Here is a 15,704-nt window from a genome sequence, read left to right as displayed (position 1 = left end):
TAAAGGAAATCTTAACTGTCTCACACCCTAGAGGCTACAAAACCTCGGAAGTAGCCTCTACTTGGAATGCGACTAGAAAAGCCAACTCTAAGGTGGGTCTGGCCACTCCTGTACCTGAGTACACCTGTGAAGATCAAAGGGCCATCCCAGGTGTTGGTCCTTGCCTTCCAGCTTGTTTGAGATTGAGTGCCTGGTTCACCACTCCTTATCCTGAGCTAGCCGGCTTACATGCTCCTGGACATCCTCCAGTCTCTACCTTCTGTCTCTCAGTAGAAGCCCTGGGATCACAGACATGCAGTGCTGCATCTGGCTCTGTATGTGTTCCGGGGATCGGACTCGGATCCTTATGGCTGTGTACCAAGAGTTTTACCCACTGATACATCTCCCCAGTTCCACTTTTAAGGCAGTGAAGGGCAAGGCCACGAGAGCTTCCACAGTTAAGAGTTTGGGAAGGAGGACCTTGAACTTCTTGTCTCCTGATGATGCCAGCAGTTATATCACTATAGTCAAGCTGGCAGACAGATGCACGCCCTTCATCAAAGATTCTCCAACGGTGATCACTGAAGATGCCTTGGGCCAGGATTAGAGCAAAGTCTTCCCTGGTCCAAGCCATAATCCAATGGAGGTGTTCTTCTTGATGTGACCATTGGTGGATGTTTGAAAGACAATGATCCCCAAAGGGAGTGACCTTGTTAGAGTAAATGTAGACTCATAGGAGGATGTGGTCACTGTGGAGGCAGGTTTTAGGTCTCATATATGCTTAAGCCATGCCCAGTGAGACAGTCTGCTTCCTGTTTTCTGCATTATCAACATGTATCAGCTTCTTCTCCAACACATGCCTTGCTCCCCGCCATGCTCCCAACCATGACGATGAACTAAACCTCTGAAACTATAATCCAGCACTTTAATAAAATGTTTTCCTTTATAAGAGTTGCCATGGTCATAGTGTCTACTCACAGCAATAGAAACCCTAACATACCATCCCAAACCAAACTACAAAAGCTCCAGGCAAGCACACACGAACCTCCTCCCACTCAGAGTAAGCAAAGTCATTATGTTTGCTAACTTTTTGTTCAGGACCTGTACTGAATCAATCAGTCAGGGGTCTCTTGCTCATATGAGCAAGGATATCCAACCTTTCAGAAGACAGAGAAAGGCAGCTAATTTTTGGCAACTAATTCAAAAAATTCTGGGCAATGGTGTCCCTGAGCCATCATATATGAGTCAGCAGGTAGGACCTTTGCTCCTGTTGAAGCCACAAGCATGGAAGGTGGGACTGTCCCCTATACAGAACATCTTTTTGTTGTCCTGCCTCCCAGACCTCTGTCATGAAATGCCAGGTCTCCATGGCACACTGGTAGGTGGATAAACTTTGAAGACATGGCATGAAGTCAAAGAAGCAAGATGTTAATGTGATTCTACCCACCTGAACTATCTAGAATAGACAGATCCACAAGACTGTTAAAGACAGACTGTGGAATCAAAGCTATGGGAACGGTGCGGATTGCTTATTGACTGTAGTTTCTCTTTGGGATAAAATGTCCTGGGGATGGATGCTGATGGGCAGTAACCTTATTAGTGCTTTAATATCCCTGCTCTGCTGCTGCAAATGACAAAAATGGTGAGTGTCAGGTATACAGAGGAAAGGGCGTCCTTAAATCAAAACCCTTGCTTGACCCTCAGTAGGAACCCCAGGTCTGCTCACCTGACTAATTCCAAATTGCCCCTTCCCTCACCGCTTTCCCTAGCATATGCCCCTAGGACCATATGTTAGTGTACCCCTGGGAGCCAGCAGGTAGGAGCTCAGTGGGTTTCGTGTAGGAAGTGGGAAAAAGGCACTCAGTACCCTCCCAACAATGTGAAGCATCTACAAATTCAGCAATGGCTCTTCAGTTTAATCTTCTACTCTCAAGATTAATCAACTGTTTAAGTTGGGTCCAGACTCTTAATTAAAGCTGTCAGCGCCTGAAAGTTGGTTTTCCGAGCCCAACTCTCCGGTGAGGAACTGCAAATGCGGGAAATTCTAACACAGATAGACGCTGGGCATGACCTTGAGTATAAACAACGGCGCCTGATGTGCACATACCAGAACAGCACATTGTACCTCACTAATGGATATGTTTGTGACTTGTCTATAGGGGAAAACAACAGCTAGCACAAAATTTAAGAACTTACAGTCTGGGATTGTAGTTTAGTGGGCAGAGTATTTGCTAACAAGCGTGAACCCTGGGTTCTGTCACTAGCACTACAGAAACCAGGTGTGTAGAGCACACCTGTAATCCCAAACTCAAGAGATAGAAGCGGGAGGATGAGGAATTCAAGATAACCTAGGTTATGAGTTAAAGGCTATCCTAGACTGTGAGAGACCCTGTATAGATAGATAGATAGATAGATAGATAGATAGATAGATAGATAGATAGATAGAGATATAGATATATTAAAATAAATGGGTTCTGATGTAGAAGCTGGGCAGAAATTCCGTTTGGTGTGCTTCCTAGTTGCTTTCAGCAGAACGGATCCAACCGCATGTGATTTTGTTGTGTCTTGCTAACCTGCCATCTCTCTTTGTCTTAGTCACCACCGTGTCTGCTAGAGGACATCACAGCTGTCGCAGGAAACACTTCCTAAACTGTAAAACTTCCAAGTGACCACACTATGTTAACATTCTAGCTGAGAATATTGTAGAAAGACCAAGTGGACATTTGTTATTGCTGATATTCGGCCTCGGTTTTGAGGCTTTATGGTACACAAAGTACTTTCTCAGGGGTGGCTGCTGTTGTCGTTGTTATTGATCTGGGTAGGCTAAGCATCTGTGGTCTTGTAATTCACTTTATGAATATTTTTAGCAATTTTTTCGCTCGATCATCATGTTTTTTTCCCTTAACTAAGCAAGTATTAATTTATTTTAATAACATTTGAGGCAAAATACCATAAAATGAAAACAAACCTCTCATCAGTTTGTGTTCTTCCTTCTCAAGCCGAATACCTTCAGACTCCCTGAGAGTGATGCCCTGCCCTAGGGATACTGACAACACAGTGTCTTAAATGGGTGTAATGAAGGTGTGTGATCAGGCGTGCAGAACTCCCGGATGAGCATCTCATCGTTAAAGTCTAACTTTAGTTCACCAAGTTCTGGGGCAAGGCACTCTATGAGCTGCAGGACTGAACAGGACACGGTCTCACCCTGTTTAGCTTTTCATGGTAATATTTCCCACGGGGAGAGGGCACACATGCCAGACCATGTGGGCACACAGAAAAGACTGAGTAAGCCGGGAGACACAGTAAGAGGAATAGATTGGCAAGAGCCTTTAGTGTGGTTTCTGTAAGAAGGTGATGGTCAAGGCTGGTGAGCAGGTTGGGGTGAATAATGTCTGCAGGCTGTGGAGCATAGGATGTGGTCCTGGGATTCTCCTATCTGTTCTTAGGGTTATTGCACAAAGAAATAATGACCTCTAGTGGGACCTGCATAAATGAGGTGATGGCAAGTGGGTCATGTCATGGCTGGCTGGTACTTGAAGGGCACATGTCCATGCAAGCCTTGGTTATCTGCAGGGTTAGTTAGCCTTAGGAGGGATGCTATCTGCAAAGACAGCAAGACCCAAATGTCAAAACACCAGAACATGGACAATAAAATACAAGGTTGCTGTTCATCCTTACGAGACACACACTGCAGTGGGTGCAGAAGGCAAGGAAGCTGAAACCGGAACAAAGACTCAGACCTTGGCCGCTCAGCTATAAGAGGAGAGGTCAGAGATGGCAGATGGGAAAAGATGCTGAGAAAGAAGCAGCTGCTTTCTAAGGAGAAGGAAAGAGTGGCTGAAGATGCAAACCCCAGGTAGCTCCGAGGGAGGCTCAGGTGTTGGGCTTGGAGGTTAGCATGGAAGCATGATAAGAATGATCTGGTTGCCTGGGAGACACTAGACTGAAAACGATAGTCACAACACAGGTTCTGGACCAGCAGCAAGTCTCTGCCCCACATCCCAGGGGATGCTGGCGATAGTTGGAGACATTTTTGATTGTCACACCTTGGAGATGAGGAAGAAGTCTACTGTTAGAAGGCAGTAGACAGAAGTCAAGGATGGATCTGGGCCTGTAATCCCAACAGAGACTGAGGCAGAGGCAAGCAGATCTCTGTGAGTTCGAGGCTAGCCTGGTCTACATTATGAGTCCCAGGAGTCATAGTGAGACTCTGTCTCAAAAAAAAAAAAAAAGTCAGGGATGTAATATAGAGATAGCTGTCTCACTCCTAGCCTCACCAACAAAGAGCTGTCCCACCTGAATGTCAGGAAAGTTGAGGATAGGTTCTCTGGGACCTAGCCTGAGGTAGAAAAGGAGTAAGGCTGGGAGCTGGTGTTGGTAAAGTGTTTGGTCCCCCGGAACTTGTCAATCAGGGGCTGGGAAGAGAGGAGGGAGATGTTAGTCTAAGGCACAAATATCAGTGAAGCGATTTGAAGCTCTGTTTTGTAGCACAGTGATCACAGCTAATACCACAAGTAGCCAAACACAATTATCTCACACCTATAGTCCCAGCTATTCAGGAGGCTGATGCAGAAGGATCACAAATCCAAATCCACCTTGGCAACATGGCGGGACTTTGCTCAAATAATTATAACAACAACAACAATGATAATGTATTCTTGAAAACTGCTATCATGTTCATCTTCTGTGTTCTTACGACAACAAAAAAGACAACTATATGAGGTAATAGGTATGGGAATTATCTTAATCATTTCACAATGTATGCATATATACATATACATAAATACATATGTATATATACATATACCAAGACATCACAATGGGCATGATGGACACACTCAGTCTTCAGTAATTGACTGTAGGACTCTCCCACGGCTACTAAATTCCACAAGTGCTCGAGTCCTTTATATAAAGTGGTGCAGGATTTGCCTGTGACCTATGCACATCCTTTTTTATACTTTGTTACTGCTAATTTCTAGTACACTATAAGTGTTATGGTGTAGTGTTTGGGTACCAACAAGAAAAATGTCTGTTCAGCTTCAGTAAGCACAATTTTTTTTCTTTTTCTTTTTTCTTTCTTTCTTTTCTTTCTTTTTTTTTTTTTTTTTTTGACAGGGTTTCTCTGTGTAACAGTCCTGGCTGTCCTGGAACTCACTGTGTAAAGCAAGCCGCTCTCGAACTCAGAGATGTACTTGCCTCTGCCTCCTGAGTGCTGGGATTAAAGGCATGTGCCACCACCACCTGTCTGACACAAAATTTATCAGGAATTTTTTTATCCTAAATTGGTTGAATCCACAGATGTAGGATCCATGGACACAAAGCCTCTCTCTCTCTCTCTCTCTCTCTCTCTCTCTCTCTCTCTCTCTCTCTCTCTCTCTCTCTCTCTCTGTGTGTGTGTGGGGGGGGGGGAGGGAGGGGAATGAAGAACGCTTGCGTTATCCCTGTACTTCTTGAGGGCGGGAACTGTATGTGTTCAGCTTTGCGAGCAACTCAGCTATGATGTTATTCAAATATTTTTGTCGAATGAATAAATTTTAAAAGTTAAATCAGATGCAGCATTCACCTCACCTGGAGCCCTTGTAAGTTTGATGGAAGCCCCCGTGAGCTGGGTTTGCCTTTTAAGTAATCAGCGTTTTAGATTCTGATGAAGGCAGAGCATTCTCCAGAATCTATTATCTCATCTTACCCTTCGCATATACTCCTGGGCCCTCATCAAACACTTCATAAATACACTGCCCTTTTTTTTAACCTGTTTCTCACCTTTCTTTTGTTGGTACTTTCATATGTGGGTACAACATGTTCTCTGCTCCCTGCTCGACTCCTGGTGGACCCCGCCTGCCACGTGTCCTTCCAAATTCATGTTTGCTTTTCCTTCTAAGCATTTTCCTCTTTTGTCTGGTCGTTCCCAGAGGGAGATGCAAGTATCCCCACTATTCCCCATGGTCATGTGAGATAATTTGAGGAGTTCTTCGAATAAATACTTTCCTAGCAATGGTTCTGTGGGTTTTGTGAATGAGCACATGGCTCCAACTTCATACCTCTGGTTCTTGGGTGGTCTTGTTTAGGACAAAGGTGCCTTTTTAAAGAGGAACCCATTTTAAAATTTAAATAAATGGTACCCTAGATGACAAAGAAAATTGGTTATAGAGATATAAGAATTACTGGTTTGGGGAACATTTGCATGCTGGTTAGTGTTTTGTCAACATAATACGAACCAGAGTTCCCAGGAAGAAGGGACATCAATTGAGAAGAGCCTCCAACAGACTGATCTGTGGGCAAGCTTGTGGTACATTTCTTGATTAATGATGGAATGGAGGGTCCAACTCATTGTGCACAGTGCTGCCCCTGGACTGGTAGGTGGTCCTGAGTTACATAAGAAAGCAGGCTGAGCAAGCCAGTAGGCAGAGTTCCTCCATGGCCTCTGTTTCAGTTCCTGCCTCGACTTACCTGGGAGCTGTAAGAAGAAATAAATCTTTTTTTTTCCCCACCTTTGTTGGTTTGGGCCAATGTTTTATCTCAGCGACGGGATGTGAAACTAGCATAACCAGCTAAAACCCATTTAAAGTTCGCTTTGCTATCCACAGGAAGGTGCTCAAGTTATTTCTTCCAAGATTGTTAGTCAATTATTCCAAACCATTTACTTAATTTCCCTTTGAAAATGCTTTAAAAATCACGTATCAGTTGTTATGCACGCGGTATTGCTAGAAATCTCTTTAGTTTCATCAACCTTTTGTTAGTCTTGAACTATTTATTACTGCACTTTAAATATCGTGTTTGACTTACCACCCAGCCCAGCAGCTCTGCCGTCCCTTGAGGACAGCTGTTTTGATGCCTAGGGTCTGAGAGAGGGGTGCGCGTGGACAGTGATCGTGGGAACATCACACCGAAGGAAGCCCTCAGGGTCAACCAGACTGTGGTTCAGAACTGGGACCCGGGAGGTGTTCAGAATCCCAGTCGGAAGGTCAAGAGCTCTGCCTTCCAAAGAGAATGGAAAGACTATAAAACCAAATGAATTAAATATTAGACAATAAAGGAGAGTTAACTGTGATGACTCTGTGCCATAAAGAACTAGGCTTGGAGGGGTAAAACTCGAGGGTGGGGACATCCTAGAGACCCTCATGCCACCTCCAATTATCTGACTATGAAACAGAAGACTAATGACTATTAGAGAGTAATGTTGAAATTGCATTTCAACAGATCAGAAAAATATTATATATATATGCATATGTATGTATGTATACACATGTAGATGCATATATGACGATATCTGTATAAATCCACTGTGCTGCTTTGCTATAACTTCTTCCCAAAGATTTCTCATTTAATGACAGTTTCCCCCAATACATAGCTTCCCAGGGATGTTCATTGTTTCTTTGCCCTGTACTAACCAGTAGAACTTTAGCATACAAATAAAATTCAAAATAACTTCTTACTCACATCACCTATAATTCGGGGGGAAATTTTTAATGAAGAAAAATAGTTAGCCTTGCGTGTGACTTTTCTGCAGCAAGGGCACAGAGTGGGGCACCAAGAGCATGCTCTCACTCGGGATCTACCTAAAGTCTTGAGCTTTTCAAGAGCCTGTTCCCCAGGACAAAGGACCCCATTCCTCGCCCACCTGCCTCCTGTCCCATCCATGCTACACAGTAACACTGACAATAGTGTGTATCCCGCCACGAAAAAAATAGACCGCTGCCGCATTTGGTTAGAGGCACTGCCGAGTTAGTGCTGCTGCCTCTGTTGAATTTCAGGCGGCTTCTGTTTCTGGTGAATGTGAGGAAAAACATCTCACTACCCGTGAGTGAAAGCAAGGGATGACGAGAGTGAGCGCTGCTGAGTTAGCTGGTGCCGATGCCACGTTGTGCTGAATCACGTCATCACACGGATTAGCCAAGGGAGGATTAGCCAAGGGAGGCGTCTCCAAAGCAGTCTCTCACCAATCTCAAATGGGTGTCTCAGTTGGAAGCATTCATCTGGGAGATGGGAGGCTCTGAGAGACCCAAATATCCCATCAGATTCCTGGGCTATGGCAGAGAACGAGACATGGCCCATTAAGGAAAGTCCGGAGTCAGATGTTGTCCTCTTTCTGTGGTCCCCCAGGTGAGCTCTGGGGTCTCCTGGTGATTGAAGAGGGCTCTGCAAGGAAGAGCTGCGATGATAAATAATGCATTTCCTTTGTCTTGCAGGAATTCTGGAGGCAGAGGTACAATCAGATCAGCTGTGAACAGCTTACATAGCAAATCTAATAGGTTTGTAAATTAGATTTTGTGTTCATTTGTTTTTGCTGTAAGGCAGCTATTAATCTGCCTCTCCTCTTTGCTGGGTGGTGCTCTTCTTACTTAGCAAATAGATCTGTTTCATTTCACTTCGGTTTTGCATTTCCTTAATCACTTTCGAGGGGAGCTGTCAGTGGGAGATCACATGAAACGGTCCATGGGGCTAGAGAGGCTACAGAGATGCTAAACAGAGGTGGGCACAAGTTACCTTCTGGCAAAGAGCCCACCCACTTCGTCGAGCTTGAACTCCCACCAACTTTCTTAGAACCCTCATTTTTTGCTGAGCAGTGGAGCCCGGAAGCAAGCCAGGACTTTAATCCAATTTCACTGTAGTTGATGACTTGTCTGGGAGGTTGAGATGAAGCATTCAAGAACTTTGCTGAGGCATCTTAAAATATGTAGGAAGTCAACTAAGTAATGTTAACTCTAATTGTGGGATTGCAGACTCAATTCTGGAAGCACACTCTTAACACTGTGGGACTGGAAGTCTTTGGGACAGTCCCCAGCTGGTGGGGAGACTGGTGCAGGGAACCGTACAAGCACTCTGCAAGGCGTGCTGCAGATACCCCCTGTTTCCCCTTCTCCATTCTCCACAAAATGACGAGTGTACCATAGCCCGGACCTCTGTCTCAAAACCCACATATAGGGAGCAGGGAGGCAAGTGCCAAGATGCTTGCCATGAACAGAGGCTACTGTTCAAGCTGAAGTTCTTGTGTTACTTCCTCCACATCCTGTTTTGCTACTGTTGGGAATGAGAGGTTCACAACAGCCAGAGGCTGCCACACTCAGTTTCATTATTTACTTTTCCGTGGTTTTTTTTTTTTTTTTAGGTCTTTTGACCATACCCAACCTGTAAAGTATGTCTGATCTTGACCTTGCATAACTGGCTTGAGAAACTGTTCCCTCTACCCTTGATCTCATCGCCTCTATAGTGCTAGTGGCCTCAACCCTAAGGCATTTCAAACAAAGTGAATCTTTTGGCTAACATGCAAATAAGGCAGAAATAAAGTCACATGTCCTACACTTCTCTCTGTTCTACTATGGAAAGATGCCCCTTTTTGGAGAAAGGCGACCCTGTCCCCAAGGCCCAGGTCTCCATGGTAACTTGAAGAGGCACTGCCAGATTGAGTCTGAGAACTGAGCAGAAACCAGGCAGCCCTGGATTCAAACCTTGGGTTCTCTAGGTAGAGCTTCGGACAAGCACATTCACCTTCTGGGTCTTAGTAACCCTTTCAAACATTGATAAAGCAGCAGCTTTGAACTACTGATGCTAAGGCTCTACATAGCCGATCCTCTGAGATGACCAAGACATTCAGTAGATGTTTGCCACTGTCACTGGATGATAGCCTCGAAGATTGGTGACTAAGGGCAAAGTTCAAGAGTGGAAAATGAAGCAACTCAATCCGAATATGTGCCTGTAGCACTTGGGAGATGAGGGAAGGATCCTGAAGGGCACATTCACAGAAGAGAACAAATCTCCCTCAGTACTCCAGCTGGGTTTGGATAGCGCAGAATATCTGAAGCCTGTAAACAGAGGCCGTCCAAGAGGATAGCTAAGCTGCCCGCTTTATTGTATAGACATGAAGGCGAAGGCCAGGAGCTTGAAGCTACCTTTTCATGCCCTCTAGCCAGATAGTCACAGAGCCAGGGTTGAAGTTCAGCACCAAGGATGTCTATGCAAGATTTCACTGACAGCTAGGAGCCAGGATCAGAATGACATGTTACCATTATCAGTGCCTGGATCCTCCTTTTACCACCTTGTGCCCAGGAGAAGCCTGGAGACCCCACCTAGAGATTTCCGAGCAGGTCCCCATTACAAGCCTCCGTGGGTCCAGAGCTCTGCAGATGCTTTCTTCCTGAGCATGCCTGATGCCATGCAAAATGTCTAGTTTTTAGGGAGCACCACCAGGGACCAAATCCACCTAAAACTACAAGATGGCAGCCATGATGCTCTTAAGACCATGTCCCATTCCAAACAGTAAACTATTTCTGTCACTCACCCCTACTAATGGAAGTTGCCGTGAATATTGGAGGCCTTAGGATGTGACCACTGTACTCATGGTCCTGAGTTTACTGTTCTTGCCTCAAGACACACAGAAGGAGGCAGTAAGATAGCTCAGTGGGGAGAGTGTTTGCTGAGCAAGTCTGAGGAGATGTGTTCAAGCTGAAGAACCCATATTAAACAAAACCAAAATTAAAGCCAGGTGCAGAGGTGTGCACCTGTAATCCTAGCACTTGGAAGGCAGAGACAGGTAGGCCTCTGGAGCAGCTGGTTAGACAGTCCAGATGGATTCCAGGTTCAGTGAGAGACACCATCTCAAAAAATAAGATAGGCCAGATGGTGGTGGCACATGCCTTTAATCCCAATCACTCGGGAGGCAGAGGCAAGTGGATCTCTGTGAGTTCGAGGCCAGCCTGGTTTACAGAGCAAGTTCCAGGACAGGTCTCAAAGCTACAGATACCTTGTCTTAAAAACCCAAAATAATAATGATAATAATAATAACAATAACAATAATAATAATAGGAGAATAATTGAGGAAGAAACCTGACATCCTTCGCAGAGAGACAGAGACAGAGACAGAGAGACAGAGAGACAGAGAGAGGGAACAGTACCAGAGAGGATGCAGCCATACCAGCCTCCCTGGACCCCTGAGAAGTGGTAGGAAACATAGCCATCCTTTAAGAACTCTAGAACCTCAGGGCCTGGTGCCTTCCTCTTAGCTCCCTTCTTTCTGTAAATACCTAGACTGTGGCTTGGAGCAGTAAGGCGATTTGCCCACAGATGCCCAGTTTGTGAAATACCTTCACCATACATTCCGCTTCCTTCCATGAAACCATAACAATTCCAAAGTTTGGACTTTCTGTTCTCTTCCATAAGATCCCTTAAGTCCCTCTGCATAGTTACCTGGTCTATCCCCTGCAAAGCTACAAGTGCTGAGAGCCAGAGGAGTAAGGGATACGGAGGGATGGAGGTGGGCAGACGCGGCGAGGGTGCCATACAGGATAGCCCCCTGAAAAGAATTTCTTCTCTGCCTGCATAAAGCAAAACAGAGTATTGAGTTCGGGCTTCACTAACAGGATTTGGTCTTTCTGAACTTGGCTGTTCCAAGATAAATGTAGAGGACAGAGGTGTTTGGTTTGAACTCTCAAAAGCTCTAGGATCCAGCCTTACAAAGCCACTTATCATTCTAGCCAAGAGAATGTGCTGCCGGCTAGACAAAAGGAACTTGGGACGTGACCCACATATATCTGTGTGCGTTGGCAGGAGGCAGGCTGGCTCCTAGACTGCCTTCAAAGCTATCAGTGGAGCCTGGTTTCTTAGAAACCTACTAGCATAGATTTCAAGTATCTGCGTTCAAAAGCCCTCGCATGCCTGCTGTCCCTGAGTTGGACAGGAAGATGGTTTATATCCAGCCTACGGATCTGCCTCAGGAATATAAAACCAGCCAGCTCCTTCCTCCACACCAGGCTTCTCAGGACCAAGTTCAACGTCAAATTCAACAAGTGGTTACTTATAGGACACCTGCTATGCTAAACCGTTATGAAATAGAGACATAGGAGAAAAATCCCACACTTGAAGCCTGGTAAGACAGGCAGATACAAGACTAATAATCCAGTCATAGATGGGTATTTTTCCTATGAGCAATGAAAGGGGGGGCACAATGAGATGGCACAGTAATCAAAGGAACACTCCACAAAGGCTGATAATCTGAGTTTAACTCCCAGAACCCACATAATAGAAAAAGAGAATGGACTACTGCCGATTGTTTTCTGACCCCCCCCACACACACACGCATGCACACACATGCGCACACACACACGCATATGTGCACACACACAACACACATACAAACACAAATGTATTTGAAAAGGTGTTACAAAGAAGAAAATGAGAGGAATGAAGGAAGGAGGGCGGAGCCACAGGCTCAAAGGACATTGTCCTGTCTGGGGTTTAGCTATCTCTTTCTGTTTGCCTGACACCATGTAACAGCTAGCACCTTGCTCTTGCGGATGCTCCTCTCTGTACTGAGAAGGGAAACTGCACTGTCCTGGCAGAGACTGCCGGTTCCCCCTGGAAGCTCAGAGATGGGAGGAGGGAAGAGCAGTTGTAGGGCCCCCACTTCCTGCTTCTAAGAACCAATGTCTGCAGGCTATTCCTGAGGGAGCCAGTTCGTGCATTCTAGAAGATAAATAGACTTCCCTTCTCAGGTAATAACTGCAATTTCGCTCTTGTGAAGTTTACATTCAAGCCCGTGCAAAAACAAAGCTATTAGACTTGTCATGGGCAGGCTCACAGATCATGTCTACCTTCGTGTTTTTTTTCCCCCTTTCCAGAGCTGAGGTTGTAATAAATGGCTCTTCACTGCCAGCTGTTGTTGACAGAAGTAATGAGAGCATTAAACACGGCATCCAGCCGGCTTCATCCAAATGGAGACACAACCAGACGCTCTCTCTGAGGATCAGGTATGGGTCATTACCTACAGGACAAGAGAGAGAGGTGGGGGGGGGGGCAGGCCTTGCTTTCTGTACCATGAGTCACCAAACTGCAACTCTCTGTTATCTAAAGAAGCCAGGAGAAGAAATGAATGTTTCCTCCTGAGGAAGCAGGTTCCATCTATTAAATGACAATTAAAAATCAAAATCTGGGACAAGCCCAGCCACCTGACCCATGTGGATATGCAGCCATATGGGCAAAGGGAGGTGGCATGGAAACACAGCTGAGAGACACAGAACTGACCTGACATCTGCTCAACCTCCAAGAGACTGCTCTGTCTAAGTCAGAGAAAAGTTTTTGTCCCGGCCTTGGCACCCTCAGACAACAGTTACCCTCGGGTGGTGGACGTGGAGAGCAATGATAACTTTGGTGCATTGGACTTTGGTTCAGATGCAGTCAGGACTGCCCCATCTGCTGTTCATTTCCAAGCATTGATCTGTGGCCCATAAATAGGCAAGTTAGGCAGAAAAATACAAAAATAAGCAGAGGCAGGACAACACGGTAGCATGTTCACACCAGACGGTACTATATCTTGCAAATAGGTAAAGCTAAGGAGATTGTACTGAAGGGAGCCATTCATTTTCTAAGGGATCCAAGAAGGCTACGGGGTAAGGCTGGCCTATAACAATATGAAGGGTAAGTGGGAGTTTATCAGGTGCGCCATGTGCATCCTGCATCCACACGTTCTGAATATGTGATTTGTGACCAGGGCTGAAAGAGCACTGAAGAGAAGACAGGGAATGGGGAATGGGAATGAGGCAGCCAGGGCCAGGTAAGGAAAGGTTTGATTCCCCAGGCCATCAGTATGGTGCAGGGAGGGTGAAGGACCACACACACTATCGCACAAAGCAGGGAGTTGTCCCCTCCAGTGACTCTACCCCATAGCTCTAGATGCTTCATGGGGAGAGAAAAAGGGTGTGGGACTAAAACGCGTTACCATCTGGGAGCCCGACAACTGAGAGGCCACCTGGAGGAGCTGCCACCAGGCCGTCTCTCTCAGCACCTCTTTTGGGGTCCCCTAAGAGAGACCCATCCCTGTTGCCCTGATCTGATAGTCACGTCCTTTACTCTGGGTACCATGGAACTAACAGAGCAGCAACCCCCACCAACCTAAGGCCAAAGCCAAGCAGTTATTCTTCCCTAGATGGTTCTAGAAGCCGCAGTTCTGAGTGCTGTCCCAGCAGCTCCAGGAGAGTCCTCCTTGCTGCTCCTGCTGACTTCTGAGGGCCCTGGAAGCCCCCATGGCTGTATCACCTCCATATCTATCTATTCTGTCTCCTCATCTGAGTCGGTGTAACTTCATTCCTCCAGCTCCCACCGGACTCTGTCACTGGATTTAGAGCCCACAGGGAATCCAAGATGATCTCATCTCAAGATCCTTAATCATATCTGCCAGGATGCCGTTTCTGAGTAAAATCACATCCACCGGTTCCAGGGATTCAAAGTTGGCCATATATTCAGGTTGGCCACCATATTTCATGTTCCCCATTTACAGCACCTGAGGGTAAAATCCTACTGCCAGCACCCACCCACGTCAGCTCTTTCTGGCCCTTTTCTGTAGGAACTCTGAAAAGACAGTGAGGAATAGAGAGACACACACATGCGCACACATGCACACTCACATCAGTGCATGCGCACACATACACACATGCACACTCACACACATGGGTGCACATGTGTATATGTACACACGCACACTCACACACACAGTTGTGGATGCATGCACACACACACACTCTCTCACATGCGTGTACACACACATAATACACACACACACACACACACACACACCCTGTCTGTGTAGAAGAGGAAACCATTGCTTCTGTAAGGAGCCTGTAGACAGCAGCCACTGTAGAAGGAACAATATGCCTCCACCCAGAGGGAAAAGGAATCTTCCTCTACTCAATTAGTTCCCAAAATTATTCACAATAAAAGATTCTGTGAGTGATTTGGAATGATATTTAATAATTGATTGTAATTTCTCATAATTAGTTAGAAATTAATTCCCTCACAGAGGTATTTATTTATGAGCTTTCTGGGGGCTCTCTTTGCTTTTAAATACTTTGGGGTAAGTAATTGCAAGGGATATTAGCAATTTACAAAGTATATTAGCGTGTCAAGTTGTATAGTCTTTCGTGAAGTAGAGTAAATAAGTCGCTTTTGTTTCCTGCTAAGAAGTAAGAAGTCCTCAGCCAAGGTGGCTTCTCCCTGTGCAGTAACTGGAGACTCCAGTCACTAATGGGCACTGGCTAGTGGATGGAACATGCCATGCCCAAGGGGTGCTAGCTGCCCCCTTGGCTGCCTCAGAACACCCCAAATCTAGATATATATATTAATCATCTGACCCAGACCCCGACAAAATCAGGTTTCCTCAGGTGTCAGTCACAGCTTCCAGATTCTTCCTCCTTTCCAAGTATACAGACTTGTGACCTCCTAGGACTTGCCTCAGGGTGTTCTGCAGGTTCAGGACTCAGTGTGACCATGTGCACATCCAAGAAGAGCCCCACATTTGCTTGCCACACAAACACTTGTGGATGGAAGACAAGCTTCCCTGGCTTGGTTCTCAAAGAGGAAATGGGGACTTGCTGCAGGAGATACAACTAGACCAGCTGACCCAAGTACCCAGCTCCTTTCTCTGTATGACTACAATCACCATCATGTCTGAAAACGTGGCTTAGGCGTTTTGTCTGTCTGTCTGTCTGTCTGTCTGTCTGTCTGACATCTGTGGGTGCATGTGTGTATGTAGGCATGAGCATGCAGAAGGCAGAGGTCACCCTCCGGCATTGTTCCTCACAAGCTGTCCACATTGGTCTTGGAGACAGTCTCCCATTAGCCCAGAACCTGCTGAATAGGCTAGACTGGCTCACAATGGATCCCCAGGGATCTGTGCATCTTCACCTCCCCAGCCTGGGATGACAGGCACATGACACTGTGCCTGCCTTTTTAAAATGTGG

General features: G+C 45.9%; 1 protein-coding gene across 2 annotated transcripts in view; it reads left to right on the top strand.

The window, feature by feature from the left end:
* The window catches only part of St8sia2 (ST8 alpha-N-acetyl-neuraminide alpha-2,8-sialyltransferase 2), a 67,002-nt gene that overhangs the window by 27,025 nt on the left and 24,273 nt on the right, over positions 1–15,704 (top strand). Inside the window, exons 2-3 of one of the 2 annotated variants that reach the window (XM_038314086.1) lie at positions 8,166–8,228; positions 12,591–12,719. In XM_038314086.1, coding sequence (XP_038170014.1) covers positions 8,166–8,228; positions 12,591–12,719 — 192 coding nt within the window. The remainder of the gene's footprint in view (positions 1–8,165; positions 8,229–12,590; positions 12,720–15,704) is intronic. The other variant, XM_038314087.1, reaches the window with a different exon arrangement.

Source organism: Arvicola amphibius, chromosome 12, assembly GCF_903992535.2.
Source record: "Arvicola amphibius chromosome 12, mArvAmp1.2, whole genome shotgun sequence".
NCBI lineage: Eukaryota > Metazoa > Chordata > Mammalia > Rodentia > Cricetidae > Arvicola > Arvicola amphibius.
The sequence above is the reverse complement of the archived record's forward strand: the minus strand, read 5'-3'. Positions and strand labels throughout refer to the sequence as shown.